Source organism: Colossoma macropomum, unplaced genomic scaffold (assembly GCF_904425465.1).
Source record: "Colossoma macropomum unplaced genomic scaffold, Colossoma_macropomum, whole genome shotgun sequence".
NCBI classification, from domain to species: domain Eukaryota; kingdom Metazoa; phylum Chordata; class Actinopteri; order Characiformes; family Serrasalmidae; genus Colossoma; species Colossoma macropomum.
Window position 1 is genome coordinate 5,624,725 of NW_023494790.1, and position 19,391 is coordinate 5,644,115.

The 19,391-nt window shown below is 39.9% G+C and overlaps 1 protein-coding gene across 1 annotated transcript; it reads right to left on the minus strand.

Annotated features, from left to right (window-relative positions):
• Positions 1-965: 965 nt before the first annotated feature.
• On the minus strand, positions 966-15,431 carry LOC118808806 (Usher syndrome type-1G protein homolog). The gene is made up of 5 exons (XM_036571682.1): positions 15,268-15,431; positions 6,537-6,987; positions 5,157-5,717; positions 3,696-3,982; positions 966-1,230 (listed from the first exon to the last, which is right to left on the minus strand). Exons 1-4 carry the CDS (start codon positions 15,429-15,431, stop codon positions 3,698-3,700), a joined length of 1,461 nt encoding a protein of 486 aa, XP_036427575.1. The 3' UTR covers positions 966-1,230; positions 3,696-3,697.
• Between the last annotated feature and the right edge of the window lie 3,960 nt (positions 15,432-19,391).

The window sequence follows — 19,391 nt, forward strand, 5'->3', positions numbered from 1 at the left end:
TTGTGAATTTGCTCACCGAGTTTAATGTTTAATATTTTGGTAAAAAAATAAAAACAAAATACAGTATGTGCCACACACTTTTTGCACAGGTCACATTTTATTTTTTTAAATATATTAATTTGTGAATTTAAGCTTGTAAAATGAGCAGAAGTATATATATATATATATATATATATAGAGAGAGAGAGAGAGAGAGAGAGAGAGAGAGAGAGAGAGAGAGATTGATCCATCAATCGATGGATAGATAGACAGACAGACAGACATACATTTTAATCAACAGCATAGACATCATCAAACATCATCAGCGGCTCTTTAATCTCTTTAATGTCGAAACATTTGGCTTCATTTTATTTCTTTTAAATAAGAAAATGATTCAGTCTTTTAGTGTTTCTGTCCATCCTTCATCAGGATCATCATGAGCCATTCATCAGCCTTTTCATCAAACTGCTGCATGTGGAGAATAATTATCTACTACATGCAGTGCTAGTTACTAAACAAAGACTCTTGTTCTGGCACAGTTATAACTTGCAAAATAAAAACAGCAGATATACATATATAAATTCACTATATATTTCAGATAGTAAGTAGGTACGTAAATAAATAAATGAATAAGACTCTTCTCTCGCCACAGAACACGTAACAAAATGCATGGTAAACAGTAAACACTGTGGAGCGATACTTGAGAAATTGCCATGAAATCCCACATGCAAACACATTTACCCCCAACATTTACATTTACATTCCGTATTTCAGCAGATGCTCTTATCCAGAGCCACTTATAAAACATGCAAACGGTGGAAGCCAAAGCACACAGAGATCCTGCAAGACTCTATAACCTAACAGACAATGTTCAGTTACATTACAGCACAAAAGTTTGGTCACGTGTCATATTAACAACTGATATTATATTATTATTCAATAAACAGTGTAAACTAAAACACTACGTATATAAATTTCTTCTTTTTTCAGTAATTCCTACTAATGATCGTAAGAAACGGAGAGACACAAAGCGTATTCGGCAAGCACTCTTCTTCACAAAACTACTCTGCTCTAATAAGAAATACATGTGAAGTGCTTAGAACGATCACATTCACAGCAGACAGGCTCATTCAGGTGCTTTCAGGTAACGCATGTGAACGCTTCAGAAGCCCACTGTGAGGGAGGGTGGGGTGAGCTGCTGTGCTGGCTGTGTGTCGAGTTCAAGGAGGGACATTCGAGGTGTCTTCTCATCTGAAACATACAGAGAAAAGTGAGTGTCCACTAGGTGACCTAAAAATGTCACAACATGTTTTAGCATTCAGTCATACGCACACAACCAATACATCTGCGTGTGCACAAGCTGCAACAAATATTCAATAAAAAAGGATAAGTTTGATCCTGAGGGGTCCAAGACCTCGTAATTAACCTCTTGGACCTCCTGAATGTCTTAAAATCAAAATTCTGTTGGGGGGGGTCCCTGAAAACAAACAAACAAAAACTTATTATACTGTTAGGGAAAGAAGACACTTAAAATACAAAGGGAAAGGTCATTGTTTAGCTGCTTCACCCAAAATCGAGCTTCTGTTTTTGGTATTCTTAACTAAAGCCTTGGGTTCACTATACGACTTTTAAAGTGGGAATCTGTTCAGACTAAGTCGGTGCCCAGTTTACACTAGATTACGCTCAGAGTTGGGTCGAAAAAACACAAACATGTTTGATAAACTCCAACTGGTCTGAAATGCGACAGGAAGGCCAAAAATCTGAGTGTCTGCCCCTCACACACGACTCAATTCTCTCTCCAACTGTCGACTCTGACTGACCCAAAAATCTGCAGACTAGAGCCAACTAGCACAGACTCGGCCAGACTGAGAATCAGGGTCTAAAATCGGGGTAAAAGTTGTGTGTAATGTAACCCTGGCTTAACTAGAGCACTTGTCTGCCTCAGGGTAGCAAATTGGTTCACCCAGTTGGTTCCTCATAGCCTAGCAGCTGTAGATATACCCAGGATGCCTCTGAAAAACTTTACAATATACCATAGCATATCTGTAAATCTGAAAACTTGCCCAGTTTCCCAAGAGACTGGTGGAAAAAGTGAAGTTAGGCATTTCTTACACTGAAGACGAAAGAAGAGACTGTGTAAGATCTCAGTTAATTTTGAACTGAAAATTAAATTGAATTGAATTGAAAGGCATTTGCAAAAAACTGTTAAAGCAAACATTTTGCTGCCTTTAAATCTAGCATCAGTGGCGCTATGGCGAGTGAGTAAGCAGTCAGCCAACCCGCCAACATGAAACCCCTGAACACCAGGAGGTATTTCGCACAAAGACCAGTGCATCTAAAGAGAACAAGATAATCTGCCGGCAAATCATACAAAAACAGCAGTTTATAATCAGTCATTATCATGTCATTTGAAGGGTTCTAAGCAACCGCGATATCTTGGCTGTAGTCAGAGGCTGGGCTGTCAAGACTGTCCCTAACTGTCTGTATTCAAGCTCAAATTTGAGGCGATAATGTCGATTTTAATCACCCAAAGCATCTCAAAGCATTCTTTTCCATCTGCTCTGGATTGCTAGCTACAAAAATGTCAGATCAACCTAAAAAAATGACTTCATGTAGTAACAAGCAATTGAACTAGTTTTATTCAACTCAAAAAATTACACTGATTGATAGAATCATTCATTTAAATTATTTTTTTTATATATATTTTTTTTAGGTTTATCTGATGAGCCATTTTTTACAATGTATCCTGCTCTTCACTGCATCAAAGTATAACTTACTAAAACTGCACCAACCGATAACCCTGACACAGCTGAGTTTAGGGTGTGCTTGGGTATAAAGCAGCTATGGAGTGGCTTAAGTAACTTAGTTGTATAGAATCTAAAACATGGTCACTGCCTTGCTCACAGACACGAGTTGACTAACACTGTTTTCAGTGTTAAAACACAGCCACTGTTTTGCATTGCGACATCACAATGTCACGATTTTGCACCCACATTTCATAAAAAATCATAATCAAGGGTGTGTCTCAAAACCTAGTGAGCTCTCTACATAGACAGCATTTTACGTCACAATATGCACGCTCCCAACAAGAAGGCTGTCCCAATTCTTAGATATCTCAAATATGCTGCCTACTGAGGTCTCTCATTTTGGCCTAATATCGAGAGAGCATCGGATGTTTCCTCAGCCGCTGAGGCAATCCCGTGATGCAGCGCGGCGCAACTGTTGTTTGAAGATGGCGGGCAGAAGTGCTTCATCAAGCAGCGACGTCATCTTCAAATGTAAGTTATTCTGATTTTCTGGGGTATTTATCTGTTTTCTAGTCACAAAGGAGCACAAATAGCCAATACTTTCCATGTTTGACCACAACTGTTGTCTATTTTGCTGTTTCATTCAGAGCAAATACAATTAAAATTGCTATATAAACCGCCAGAGCAGATCCATGTTGGCTAATTGTGATTCTGACGACTGAGGTAAGTAAATGCCGGTCGCGTGCAGTGGGCGGGAACAAGCGGCGACGTCTTTGCTGTCTAACCAGAGCGTCTCATTTATCTATCTTATAAGGACAGACGACGGTTGGAACACTGCCTACTTAGACAGCTGCCTAGGTGGACAGCGGCTACTTAGAGAGCTCACTAGGTTTTGAGACACAACCTACATCAAATCTTTTTGAGATCAATGTTTAGACCTCTATCCACAAAATCCACACAGATGTGTACCCTTATAGCTCGGTGTCACATATGGCCCTGGTTCTCTGCAGCGTGTGGTTACGGCGGCTGCAGGCATCCAGCAGCTTCTTGCGGGGGCCGAGGGGGATGTGAATACTGGTCAGGTCAGGTTCAGAGCACATCAGCAGAGCCTCCAGGTCCATCTGCTCACTCAGGAAAATAGAGAGAAACTCGCTGAGGCCCTGAGAGGCCAGAAACACCTCCAGAGGAGCTGAGGAGGGCTGCAGCTCTTCATCATCATCCTCCACACCAAGATCACCTTCCTCCCATGGCAAATCCTGCAGAAGACACACACATCAGCAGCAGCAGGAGCATGCAAACAAAAATTTGGGTTGCGTCTGTAGCCGAGGATTCTCCTTCATGGCTCCAGAGGTCACTTTTGCCACATTATAGAGTAGTTGCCAGACTGAGCAGATTTGGGCTAGTTTTTCGCCATTTTGGCAGGTTTATACACAGACTGACCACTTCATTAAGTACACCTCTTGTATCCACACTCTTTGTCTATTTTATCAGCTCCACTGACCATTTAGGAGCACTTTGTAGTTCTACAGTTACAGACTGTTGTCCATCTGTTTCTCTGCATACTTTGTTAGCCCCTTTTCACCATTCTTCAATGGTCAGGACCCCCACAGGACCACCACAAAGCATGTACCATTTTTAAACACCTCACTGTCACTGCTGTACCGAGAATAGTCCACCAACCAGCCAACAGCATCCTGTGGGCAGCGTCCTGTGACCACTGATGAAGAACTAGAGGGTGACCAACACAAACTGTGCAGCAGCAGATGAGCTGTCATCTCTGACTTTACATCTATAAAGTGGACTGACAAGGTAGGAGTATCTAATAGAGTGGACAGTGAGTGGACACAGTGTTTAAAAACTCCAGCAGCGCTGCTGTGTCTGATCCACTTGTACCAGCGAAACACACACTAACATGCCATCACCACGTCAGTGTCACTGCAGTGCTGAGAATGATCCACCACCCAAATAGTACCTGCTCTGTGAGGGTCCATGGGGGTCCTGACCACTGAAGAACAGGGTAAAAGGGGGCTAACAAAGTATCAGAGAAACAGATGGACTACAGTCTGTAACTGTAGAACTATAAAGTGCACCTATATAGTAAGTGGAGCTGATAAAATGGACAATGAGCGTAAAAACAAGGAGGTGGTCAGAATGTTATGCCTGATCGGTGTAAATTCACACACATTCACACCTAGGGGCAATTTAACATTTCCAATTCGCCTGACTGCATATCATTGGTTGCCTGGCCAGGGGATCGAACCCAGGGCCTTCTTGCTGAGTGGTGATAAGTGGATTTCATTTTATGTTGACAGCTGCAGCAAGAGAAATTCCTTGTATACCTGATATTTGGCCAATAAAGATTCAGATTCTGATTCTGTTTCCATCAATACTGTGCAGCTCACTGTACACCCAAAAGGTGAATACGTATACCTGTAGATTCCTGTCCTGTAGGCTTGCTATGCTGTCGATGCTGTCCTGATCTAGACTGGGAGATCTGAGTGGTAGTCGACCTCGTAAGTGAACGTTTGGCACCCGTCCCACTGGTTCGCTTCCCGCCACACTGTATGAATCATCTCGACTGAACCCCAGCAAACCCTCGCTGCCATAATTCCGCCGGAATACAAGCGTTCCCAGGCCTGGCCGGGAGAACAAAGAGTCTCTCCCGGAGTCCTCGCTGATCTCAGAGTAAGCGGCCTCATACAGTCCTGGATCACTCAGCACTCGTGAAACTGTGTCTGTATCACTGTCATAATCAGCTAATGGGCTGTGGGAGAACATGTTGCGGACATGGAGGCGGTTAGGGATGCGCTGGCCAGGGCTGGTGTACGTCCCCTGCTTCAGGAACATCACATCATTCCCTAACTGCAGACCGGACAGCGAACGGACACTTTTTCGGCCATCCTCGGAAATCTTGAAGGTGCCGTCGCTCTGCTTTTTCTTCTCCAGCCGCTTCTGGATCTTTGTTCTGCCTTTGGCCGTGGAGTGCAGCCCCTAGAGGGTTTAAAAGAACGTGTAAATGAACAAAAGAATGTCTACATTATTAGATAGCTCTACCTTGTAGACCTTAATGGGGTGCAGTTAAAATCTGTAGTAAAATGCAATATCAACATTGTATTGATACAGACATGATGGGGCCTGAAGCACTGAAGCAAAACCCACATTCTTCCACATATTGTGCAATTACACATCTCCACCAGAGAGGTCACCAAATCCCCAAAACTTACATAGTATAGCTTTAAAAAAATAATCCAACATAAAAATGTCCTGTTAACCATTATATCTGTAGCCCATCTATTAGGTTTTTATTAGTCATCCTCTAGCCCCTCATCGAAGGTCAGTTTCTGACCGCAGAGCTGCTTTTGGCTGGATAATTTTTGGGTGGTGGTCCACTCTTAACCTAGAGGTGACACTGCTGTGTAAAATCTCCAGCAACACTGCTGTGGCAGGTACATTTGTGCCAGCATTACACACACTACCATGTCAGTGTCACTGCTGCGCTAAACTGATTCAGCACCCAAGTAATAGCTGGACAACAGCAATCCTGTGGTCAGAAACTGATGTGAAACAGATGGACTACAGTCTGTAATTATACATCTATGTAGTGGAGTATAATGTGTGGTAGTCGTCATTAAGTGGACAGTGAGTGGAAGTAAGATAGAGGTTTCTAATAAGGTGGAGTGTATATTTACTATGTAACAACATATTGTATTACATATCATATTATATGTCATACATGTGTCACATGACTGAAACTGGGGCTGAACTGGTTTTGGTATGGGGCTGAGGGCTGGAGATATGAGTGACGTGTACCTGTGTGTATGTGATGCTGGAGTTGATGGTGCTGAATTGTGGTATCTTTCGGCTCAGGGTGCTGCTGTAGCTGGACAGACTGATGGTGTCAGACATGTCTGAGGCCGCTGCTTCTCTCAGAAAGTGCTTCTCCATGCGCTGGTGGTGTTCATGCTGCAGTCTGGCGCACTCTTTAATGCGGCGCTCCGCAGTACGGAAGGCACGGTCCTTCAGTTTGCTCACCACCTTCGGGTTTAGGGTAATCTGCTTGGCAGCGATTGAGTCCAGGTAGCGCACGCAGTCCATGCGGCCTTTCGTGGCAGCCATGTCCAGAGGCGTGTGGTAGTCATTGTCCAGACACCAGATGTTGGCACCAAACGACACCAGGAAGGACAGACAGTTCAGATGGCCATTAGCTGCAGCCAAGTGCAGAGGAGTGTTTCCCCAGATATCACACTTATCCGGATCTCCGCTGAGAGACGACGACAGGATACAAGACGAAGGAAAGGAGGGAAAAGAAAAGGAATGTGTTATCCACTGATTATCTAGTATTGGCTATTGGCTATTTCTTAAAGTATTGTAGGCGCAGAACAAGAAGCTGCCTGCCTCACTGGAGCTCACTGACCATTTAGAGTGTCAAGGATAGTTCAGTTTACAGCTTCCATTTACATTTTTACATGTATGGCGATCAGCAGACAGAGATGAGACTCATAAGCACAATTACAAGACAATTACAAGACCAGCTGGTTCCGAGACAGTTTCTTCCCCCAGGCCATCAGGCTGCTGAACAGCCAATAGTGCTGGTGTATTGGTCTATAGGCCTGTCACTGCCCCCCTGAATCATCATCATGATGATCTCCATGGACAATCTACACCTCATCCACACCTCAACAGACTCACTCTGATCTTACCGCACCGTCAATCTAGCAATCTATACTTACACATATAGATTGACGTTGCACATCTTCTATCCATATCTTGTATAATCTGGAAGATTTCTTTATCAATATTCTATCACCTGCATCTCATTTATTACCTACCTCAGACTCACTAACTGCACATATGAAAATGTGTACAACAGTACATTTAGTTTTATTTCATAACTTATTACTGTACAACTGTACATTGGAAATAGTGCAATAGTATATGTGTATATATATTTAGAGTCGGTGTATAGATATTTCTTTTTTCTTCTTTGCATTTGTATTTAAATTTTACATGGGGGCTACACACCTAAGGTTTTCATTTACCTTGTATCTGTATAAATGCGATGTGACAATAAATGTGATTTGATCTGAAGAGCAGTTTCAGCTACACGCTTTTTAAAGGGATGGCATTCAGTCAGCATTTGCATTTGAATCTGTTTTGATTCAAATTTACTCAAGTACTACCTCAGTAACTGCTGTGTTTATGTATGTTATCTGACTGTGTAAACTCACAGATCACAGCATGTTAAATATCTCTGCACCTTATTCCACTACCTCATGTCCAGAAATGAGTGCTGTGTCGGCGCTGCACTGTCCTGTCTGTTTCCTGTGTCTAATGTCTGTTTAATTTATCGTATTGTGTTGTTTCTAGTTTATTTTTTTGTTTGCACACTTATGTCTGCATGTTTGCACTTTGTACTCTTTTGTTCCATGTTGCACTGTGTTGTTCCTTGGAGGAACGTAATTTCACTCCACTGTGTATCTATACATGGATGGAATGACAATAAAAGCCTCTTGACTTGACTTGAATTGACTTGATGGAATCTGTAATTCCATCACCTGGGTGCCAGGACACAGAAGATGCTCATCTTCCATGATTCTTTACAGATGGCAGGTCAAGCCAAGCCAAGCCATCCTTGAAGCTTGAAAGTTACTTTGTAGGCAAGCATCAGGTTTTTAAATCTGATATGGTTAGTGACATGGATGAAATTATATTTACCTTCTAGGCCTACAGAGAAGATCTGACGATGTCTGGCGACTAAATAATATATGTGTGTAATTTTAATCAATAGACTCATCATTCTTGTTCTATTTAAACTACACCTGTATTGTTGTAGTACTTTTTTCCTTTGTTAGGTTTTGGGTGAAAATCTTCAACCATCCAAATTATTTAATCATGATTTTTTCTGTGGTATCTCGCTAGATACAACCAGGAAAGCTCTACCACTGAGTAGGATTTCAGGAGCTGGTAGTTTATGACCAACGTAATCAAATCATGTTTATTGTCACATCACATTTACACAGGTGTGAATGTGAGTGAATTTTGCACTGTGCAGTTTTTGTATTCTGTATATATATTTCATATATGCAATTACTGAGTCTGAGGTAGATACATAAAATGAGGTAGATTACAGAAAAAATATATATATATATATATATATATATATATATATATATATATATACATATATATATATATACATACACACACACATAAATACACTGTGGGGAGTTTGCATGTTCTCTCTGTGTCTGCATGGCTTTTGCCCCAGGTGTGAGTGTGAGTGTGTATGTGAATGTATATGTCTGTGTGTCTGCCCTGCGATGGACTGGCAACCTGTCCAGGGTGTTTCCTGCCTTCCTCCCAATGACAGCTAGGATAGACTCCAGCTCCCCCCACGACCTCTGCAGCTAAAAGCGTAAACATGCAAAAATTCCGCTACTCTGTGCTCTTTCTGACATCCAATCAATACCACAAGCAAAACAAGCCAACTAGTGAATCGTTACCATGACTGTTGCTCCTCTGTGAGAGGTAATGTTTATGTTTACTGAGTTTAGATGATGAGATGTGGAGTATTTGTGTGAGAAATAAACTCTTCAGGAACATTTGATGTTCACCTGATTTAGAGAGTTAATTCACCTTGTTCTGCTGGTAAATGTGGGTTTGTGTCTCTTTAAGTGTAAATGTGTGGTGAGGTGTTAATGTAACTCGACCCTCACACATTCAAACACGATACACTCGCACACACATCCAGATCACATTGCATCCTGTAAAGTGCACACACACATGTACACACACACGTCTTGTCCTGCAAATGATGTAACACACTCTATACTCATTAATACTTACATATTCTGTTATACTACACAAATGAAAAATAAGTACGAAAGCCCATTCCTGCCAGACAGAAGAGAAAAAAAATCACCTGTTTTCTTTTCTTTTACCCGTTTCTGGCAGCAGTATAGTAAGTTATTTTCTCGAAATTGTGTCTTAATATCTCAAAATAATGACTAATTTTCTCAAAATAATGACTTAGTATCTCATAATAACTACTAATCATCCCAAAAATAAATACTTTGAAATTTAATAACATTACTTTGAAATGGTGGCTCAAAATCATCGCAACATAAGTCATTATTTTGAGATACCATTTAGAAACACTACTGCCAGAACAGACTTCTTTATACAGTCCCAGCTGCAGTTTATAATGAGTAATTGAATTTTTAGAATAGAACAGAATAGAATAGAATAGAATAGAATAGAATAGAATGCATTTATTGTCATTGTATAAAATATACACCGAAATAAAATAATCATTTGAAAAATAATGATAGTGAAAAAATGTCAATAACACTCCACTTTTTGGCCAAAATACTCCATAATCACATTATATTTAGAGCAGATGTTCTATTTATATGTACTCCAATAGAACCTAACATATTATTGTACAGTTGACTTAATTCATTACACAATGCTCTAATAAACTGCACTTCACTTTTTCCTCATTCAAGATGACCTTTGGCATTTCTTTACTAATATTTATGTCTGTGTGCTCAATTATCAGACAGCTTAATGAATTCTCAGTAAAGGCTCATAAATCTTTGGTTATAAAGCTGGCATTGTGTCCTCTTTATACTGACCTTTACACACACACTGACACTCCCACAGAGCAGCTGTATTTGTATTTATTTTAACGCTAGTGTTTTTTGAACAAATTAACGCTTACAGCCAAAATACAGAGCTTTGCAAAGGTATTCAACCCTCTTACATGTCATCAGATTCATCTGAATTATAAATGGCATGCAGATTGTTCATGCCAGCATTTTTATTGTAAACCTACATGCTTTTACAGTATTTTCAAAGTCAAATTTCATTATTTGTCAGAAGGTCTTTAAAATAATTAAACTGCTTGAATAAGTATTCAGTCCCTTCAGACTGGTCCACTGTTGGGATGGTGGTTGATGAGGAATGGGCAGTGTTAGCTTCACATAGCATTTTGAATTTTGTCCAAAAAGCTCAATTTTTGTCTCATCTGATCATAAAATCTTATCTTTCATTTTAGTTGGGTCACTCTCACGGCCATAAATAGCTATGAGGACACAGAGGTCCAGACCTCAGTAGTTTCAGAAGGATACTGAAGGGTTTTAAGAGATTCAGTGTGGAAAAAAGCGACATAACTACCGAATGAGCAGTGACTGGTTCTCAGTTGACCCTCAGAACAGCTGTGGTTCAGCCCTAGACTGAACTGCTTGCTCTGTTTATCTCTGTATGAAATGCTGCCCTGAGAACCAGAGTAACCTTGACTTCTTGAAATGTTCATGTATGCACCACACATGCTATGGGCCAACATACAACATTGCTATCGTGAAAATGTATCTACCTTATAGTTTATGAGTGGAATTAACACATTAAGATTAAGTAAAATGCAAACCCTGTATTTCATTTGGTGTTTGGACTTCTCGTAATGTTGCTGGCAAAATCAGAATGCTTCAGTCCAGCTCCAGTAGCTAACGGCTCAGTTTAGGCTATGGGCTCCGTAGTCGGCTATATTGGCGATTAGAAGAGAAATTGAAGTTACCTACTCATAACATACTGTAACCAACATGAGAAAGTTCACTGTTAACTAGCATATTGATGGTATAGCATCATGTAGCTAACATTATTAAGAAATTAGCACGTACATTAGGCCCTATTTTGTCTCATTAACTGTATGAGTAGCTGCCTTTCCTGTTAGCTGGGGTTTGGTATAGACAGCCTTTTATAATGTATGTTTAATGTGTGCTTTTTCAATAATCAGTGAGGACAGAGATGCAAAAGAGACAAGCAAAGATAGATAGATAGATAGATAGATAGAGAGAGAGAGAGAGAGAGAGAGAGAGAGAGAGAGGTAAATGAAATAAAATCAATTTGAAACTATCACTTGATTTAGTGTAGGTTTTGACACATTTTCAGCTGAAAATAAGCATAGATAAATAGTTAAACGATTAATTAAATAAACTTAAACAGGACAACTTTCATACAACCAATATCATTTTAAATTAATTAATTTTGAGGGCGGTCTTTTAAAATAAAAATGCTTATTCAACTAAACCATCTCCATTTTTTTCTCTTATTGCACAATTTGTAAAACAGTTACTCTCTAGACTATGTTAAAGTTACATGATCAACAGAACAACAGAAAAGGTCAAAAAAAAATCTTGTTTACATTTTGAAGATGTATTCATTTCAAAAGCAGAAAACATATTTAACAGAAAATAACACAGAAGCCTCAGCAACTAAATGTAATATCAGAATGTTTAGTATTTACTGTGTCCACTCTTTACTTTTATGACAGCTTCCATTCTTTTCAGGAGACTCGCTTTCAGTTTTTCAAAGAAATCTGCAGCCTGAACACCAGAGTTCAGTCCTAGAGGTTGGTTGCATTTTCTGCTTTTCACCATCCAAATAATCCCAATGACAAGTTGAATCAGCTTTGGCCTGTTTTACTTGTTCTAACAAAAGCAGATGTTTTGGGAAAAAAACAGTTTTGTTCATAGAGAGCAGCCAGATGTCCATAAAATTGGACACATCCCTACAAAGAACAGAAACAGGAGCCTGGCTGATAGAGACGCTCATAAACTCTTCAGTGTAATTAATCAGCAGCAGCGTGAGCTGAGCGTGTGCTCACAGCGTGACCTTTAGCCTTCATTAATAACCCTCTGTTGAGATAAGAAGCAGCTTTAATATGGGGTTTCATTACTTAATGACCTCCCACTGTTCACACAGCGCTGGAGCCAAACCTGTCTGGCCTGCACCCTCAGTCTCAGTGTCCTGTTCCGGGATGCTGTGCAGTTCGCCTACAGTTTTAAATGTTTGTTATGTTACAGTGAATAATCTACACTTTTTTACATTAATATCTAACCTTTAGACGTCCCTTAGGTTTTCGTATTGCTGCACTATTTGAATCTAATTACATTACTACATCATTAATTACTTATATAAAGATTATTTTTGACTTCCATTCTTTATTGATAAGTATTCACTTCTAAATGATTTCTGTTTGTTTCGATATCACACAATAACATTTTTTCTCCCTGTTTCCTATCTACGGTCTAAATGGCCTGTGGTTTATTTGGTTTTTACTCATCATAATAAGCAATTCTTTAATGAATGTATAAGACAAGGGAAAACAGGAAACTGCAGCACAATCTCAGCTTGGTAAACATTCTTACTCAGCATCTGTTCCCCAGTCTGAATTATGGTTCTCATTAAAAATGGAAAAACAAATTTACTTTAATTAGGAGATTTATTATTTTAGTGAAAGGCTGATCAGTGACCAAACAGAACCTGATAGTCAGTGTACACTAATCAGAGTTTAAGCCTTTGGTTGCTCAGCCTTTATCTATTATTATGAGTCCTCATCTAAACCACAGTCATAAAAAGATCAATATACATTATAATACACACACAGTGCTCAGTGAATAGTCCCAGTAGTTAACTAATCCTATCAATGCTCCAGCATCACTGTGGATGACACAGCAAACCCTGATTTTTCATATCGCTGTTGTCGGAAGAAAACCTTGTATCTCCAAAATGGTAGCTTTACAGGAGAAGGAAAAAACATACTTTACTTTTAATGTAAGTCAGTGGAACCAGACTTTTTTCAAGTCATTTTGGGTCATTTCTTTTGGTCCATTCTATGTGAAATTTACTCACAATGTAAAGGAACACAGGCATTTTCAAATTGTGTCCCAAAAAAAAACGACAAAAATGGAGAGAAGAGGATTTCTTCCGACAGCAGCGATATGCTATGCAATCTGATCTAATCAGTAAATGCTCTCTTAACGTTACTGTTTCTTTACTTTATCATTTTACTCGAAATCTGATGTCAAGTTTACATTTTCTACAGTATCCTTAAAGCATCGTGGTTTACTGTCATCTATTGATTTCACAGTCATTTGTATACACCGATCAGGCATAACATTATGACCACCTCCTTGTTTCTGCGCTCATTGTCCATTTTATCAGCTCCACTTACTATATAGGTGCACTTTGTAGTTCTACAGTTACAGACTGTAGTCCATCTGTTTCTCTGCATACTTTGTTAGCCCCCTTTTACCCTGTTCTTCAGTGGTCAGGACCCCCATGGACCCTCACAGAGCAGGTACTGTTTGGGTGGCGGATCATTCTCAGCACCGCAGTAACACTGACGTGGTGGTGGTGTGTTAGTGTGTGTTGTACAGGAACGGGTGGTTTATTCCTGATCGGTATATATAAATATATATATATATATTTACATATATATATATATATACTATATATATATATATATATAATGTATAAAACTCACCTCACTGTCAAAAATTGTCCACTGCTTAGTTACTGACAGATTGCACTGCATAACACAACCTTCCCTTCTATTTTCATTTATGACCCCAAACCCTAAATGGTTTCTAAAGGTCCCTCAGCACAGCTGTTCAATACATGTGCATGTCCAGGCAGTGACCTTTTACTTTCATTAGTTCAGCGCTATTAAAATGCAAATACTAGTAAATGCCATCTGCCGTCCATCAGCAGCAGAGACACATATGTCCATAAAAACAAGAATCGAGAACAAGCACAGTCACAGGAATTCATCTTATCTTGCTTATCTTTGGATTCTTCTGATTTTCCTCCGAAATGTGTCGTAGGCTGGAGAAAGTTTTTGGAGAAACATAGAATTGTATGACTTCAGTTTACTTTCTTCATTCTAAGACTTTAACACTGCCGGCAATGACAGAACATACTGCATATGGAGCAATCTTTTCAAAGAAAAAAAAAGGTTAGATAAGCGGCTCTAAAACGTTTTATTGCTATAAGTTGAAAAGTAAAAGAAAAATACAATAAAGCATTTCACCACTTTTGCCTATTTTCACCACTATTTTCAGACTTTTTCACTGCTCCTCTACAATAAATTAATAAAATTTGAATTAATATAATAAAAATGTATTTTTTTTAGCAAAGTTCTGCTGTCCCTATTTGTTCTACCATCTACTACTACAGTCTTTATCTGTATAACTGCACTCATTATAAGATCAAAGATTTCTGAGAGCAACACAAGTATTTCAAAGGACTGTTTACCTGGTTACCACGGAAATGGGAAGTGAAAGGTGAGCACATGGCTGCCATGGCAGAAGAGTAACACAGTGAAGCTCAGCACATTTTGAGATTTACACATCATAATCTGAGAGCTTTTCTATTATGTCGTTACAGTTTGAGGAATTCACTGTTTCACTTTAATCACATATAGTTAAAGTACATTGGTAGATGTCCAGTTATCTCAGCAGGGAGCATCACAACATGTCATTACCATTACATTACCATTATGTAGGTGGTAAAGACACATGGTGATGGTAACAACAACTCATTATTAATACATTATTTGATTGTTAATGAAATACTGGAGAGATTATTATAACATTTATAACTTTTTGTGCTTTTAAGTTATTGTTTTGTGCTTGTTTGCTGTTGTAGCTCCTCTAAAGCAATAACGTTTGTTTTTCAGTGATTTCGTTCCCCTACTCACCCCCGTCCCAGCACCAGTCTGAGCGCGTCCAGGTGTCCGTGGTTTGCTGCCCACAGTGTGGGGGTCATGCCGTCCTCATCAGGGCTGTTCAGCTCCCTGCGCGTGGCCTCTCTCAGCAGGTCCAGGCGCCCATCGCGCGCCGCCCGGTGATATTTATCGTCCATGACGCCTTAAGCACCAAACCTCACGCGCTCATATTCTGATAAAGAGCGCTTCTTCACCAGTGAAGAAATGTTGGAGGTGCTAACGGACCGGCGCGCGCTGTGTTAACTCCCGAAACGCTACACTTATTTTTTTCACCACCCGTTTTCCGACAAGCCCCGCCCTCCTGCGATGGGATTGGCCAGTGGTGTCCCGCCCACCTGATGTGTGATTGGTTGCTAGTTCATTAAAACTGCTGCTATGAAGTGAGTGGGAGCTTTGCATGGACTGTGTATTAGAAACTATGAATATGTATACGGTTGTGTGCAAAAGTGTCAACACATACAGAGAACACACGCAAATATGGCATTTTTCTGCAAATTTCAGCAAAATTTCTACTGATTTTATGATTTTAATACTTTGGCATATAAAAAAAATAAAACATAAAATATAAAATGTGCCATAACTTTTGCACAGGCCACATTTTACGTTTCTTTCCTCAAAAAAATGCGCGCCCAGTTAAAAAGGTAGTGTTTTTGTGCTGTCATTGTCTTGTTCTTTCATTAGAGGTGTGTGTATGTGTTTCAGGTGTGTTATTGTGTCTGGGAGTGGGGTTCTTGGTGTGTGAGGTGGGGTCACCGGTAGCGGCCTGTGGCTGATGGCGACCTCCCCTGGGAGTCCTGCGTTATGTAAGTGCATATTTCTGATTGTTTGCTATTAAAAAGCTGTTCTCGGTTCAGAGTCATGGCTTCAGTAGATTCTTCTTCTGACTGCTGTTACAGTGTGTACATTGCAAAGTTTCTGCTCTCTTGGATTTCATGAGGCTTCAGCACGAATGGTTCTTAAAATGTGATCTGATCTTCATCTATGTGATCTAATCTTCATACAGTCACATGTTTATGGCTAGTCATTGGTGGTCCTATGTTGGTCCCTTTCCAATGATGGACGAGGTAGAGGAGGGGGCTGACAAATTGAGCTGCAACAGACGGACTAATGGTTTCCTGCCAGTGTAGCACGTGTGTGTGGGTGTGTGTGTGTGTGGGTGTGTGTGTGTGTGGGATCCAGCTTTGTTGAATAACCACCTGGAGACACTCCTTTACTCCATGTGTGAGACAGATGCTGTTTGACCTTAGAGGACGGTGCTATAGTGGTCAGTCTAAGCTAATTGGAGATTTTGTTCTGTTTGTGGGTTGCGTGCTCAGGTTGAAATGGCACAAATCCGATTTTTTGCCCTAACGTGACTCAGATTTTATGTTTTCAAGGCTGTGTGGACACGCAAATCTGATCTTTTCCAAACTTGAGTCACTGTCATATGTGGTCCTAGATTGGATACGTAGCCGATTCATGGCAATGCGACCTTAATGTGAAGCTCAGATCGGAATTCATTTGCTTTTTTTCCCACTGCGTGCGCCATCATTCAACGTTACCATGGCAGCAGCGCCGAACAGAAGTTAAAGCCTGTAAACGGTGGAAAAGCAGCACATCTCACCTTTTTCACCTTCGTCTCGCTCTAATAATGAAGCTGAGAGCTGATCAGAGTTAATTATCTTCACAGCGAAGCTCGTTCTGCTCGTTAGTCTGTTTGCTGATGATGCACATGACTCACGTGATTCATTCACGTGACGTTACTGAGTAGGACGTGCGCATGCGGGTCATTTCAGGAATCCATTTCAAAAGCGGATTTGTGCCACTTCAAACTGGTAATGTGAACGTAGCCTTACCTAAACAAGTGTGAACCATCGTGTCAGAGTGATCGAATTTGGGCAAAAAATCAGATTTGAGCAATGAGGCTTGTAATGTGAACGTAGCTAAAGTGGCTCAGGTCGGATTTGAAAAGATCAGATTTGTGTGTTCACACAGCCCTGAAAACATCAGATCTGAGTCACATTAGGGCAAAAAATCAGATTTGTGCCACTTCATCCTGGTAATGTCAGCATAGCCTAATGTGAATGTTTTTTTTTTTAGCTCAGTCTGTGAGCTGTTTTAGTACGTTTATCATGCACACATCACTTCATTTGCCCACGCATGACGGCTAACTTGTTGCTTCTTGTCTTCCCCAGTTGCAAAGCATAGACAGGAAAGCTTGGACACGCCTGTAAATTCACAGCAGTTTTTTTCTTACTCTAGGTTAGGGGTGTCATCCTTTGCATTATTTTGGAGGGTTAGCCCTTTGGGTCAGGTTAGCCTGTCTTTTGTTTCTTTCCTTGGTGTACCAGGTGTACCTGCTAACATGATCAATGAGTGTAGATAGAAAAGATAGCAGTTTTATATTATACAGTCATTACTGTAGAAGATCTGTTACATTATACTAATATAAGGTATGTTATATTATACAACCCCATTCCCAAAAAAGTTGGCACACTGTGCAAAATGTAAATAAAAACAAAATGCAATGACGTGCAAATCATTTAAACCCTATATTTCATTGACAATAGTACAAAAATAACATATCAAATGTTGAAACTGAGAAATTTTATTGTTTTTTGAAAAATATATGCCCATTTTGAATTTGATGCGAACAACTATTATAGTCTCTAGTCTCTATTATAGAAGGTATATTATATTATACTGCAAGCTGTAGAAGGCTTGTTATAGAAGAATCCTTTTCCAAGGACATGTACTCGGAGAACATGTGTATCTTCTCTCAGCATATTTTCTGAGCCTATTTTTGAGTTAGAAATGTCATACTGAAAACTCATTACCAGATTTGAAGGAGTTACAAAAATCACAAGTGCTTAAAAAAATATGTTTATTTTTGTATTTTCCTCTGGGTTAATTCATGTGGCAAGGTCAATGCTGATACGATGAAATAACATAAAAAAACACAAACGTCATGCAGAAATGCAGACATTAAACATTTACTTTTCATATTGTGCCGGTGTGGTGAAGTCACAGCACAGTCCTCATAAACGTACAGCATTTAGCAGAAGGTAACAGATCCTCTACAGGGAACACACTTCCGCACATTTTAATGCACAATTACAGTTTATTGAAAAAAAAAAATAACAGAGAGAATGGGGAGAGAGAGAGACAGAAAGAATGAAAGAAAGAGAGAGAAAGAGGAAGAGAGAGAGATAGAGAGAGAGAGAGAGAGAGAGAGAGAGCTGTTATCCACAATGGTGACTGGTGCAGGCTGTAATAAATGCACAGCCTAAAGTCACACAGTTCACAAACACATGCAGACATCTCAAAAACCCTTCCTCACAGAACAGACTCTGTCAAATTGTTTGATAGCACCTTCTTTTCAGAGTTCTGAAGTAGGTTTTGAAGGGCAGGATTTAAAAACTGACTTGACTCGTTTCTTTTCCAAACTACTGTCAAAAGCACATTTTGGCGCGAAGTTGGTTTAAAGTTTGAGTGCTGATGAGTACTGACATCACAACAAGGTGATAAAATGAGTGGACTTTGGTGTTATTCTCAAGGTAGAACTGTCACCTGCATTTATACTTGTGGCGTCGTTGTCCTCAAAAATATGTAAATAAATGTAATATTCTAAGCAAACTGATGAAGAAAACATGCACATCTGTTTAACCCTTGTGTGGTGTTCAAGTCTGTGATACCCGTTTTCAATGTTTACCAAAAGAAAAAATGATGTCATTTATTATTATTTCAACCTCAGATTCTTGTCCTTTGCTCATTTTATAGGAAGAACATATAAAATAACCCATTTTCAGTGTCTTCACTCTGTTCACCCCCCCAAACATTTATACTACACATGTAGTGTTGGGTGAACCTGCGGGGAGTAAAAGTGTGGAGGTGCTGTGTCCTTCACTCTGTTCTCCTCCTACATGGCCTGCTGTTAGTGCATGTGTGTCTGTGTGTGTGTCTGTGTGTGCATGTGTGTGTATGTGTTTGTATACGTGTGCATGTGTGTGAGGTTGGACAACATGGACAGGCTGCTGACTGGCTACAGCTGCTAAAGGAGAACCCTACGCTGGCCACTTGTGATATTTTAAACATCTGGTATTTCCACATAAATTGTT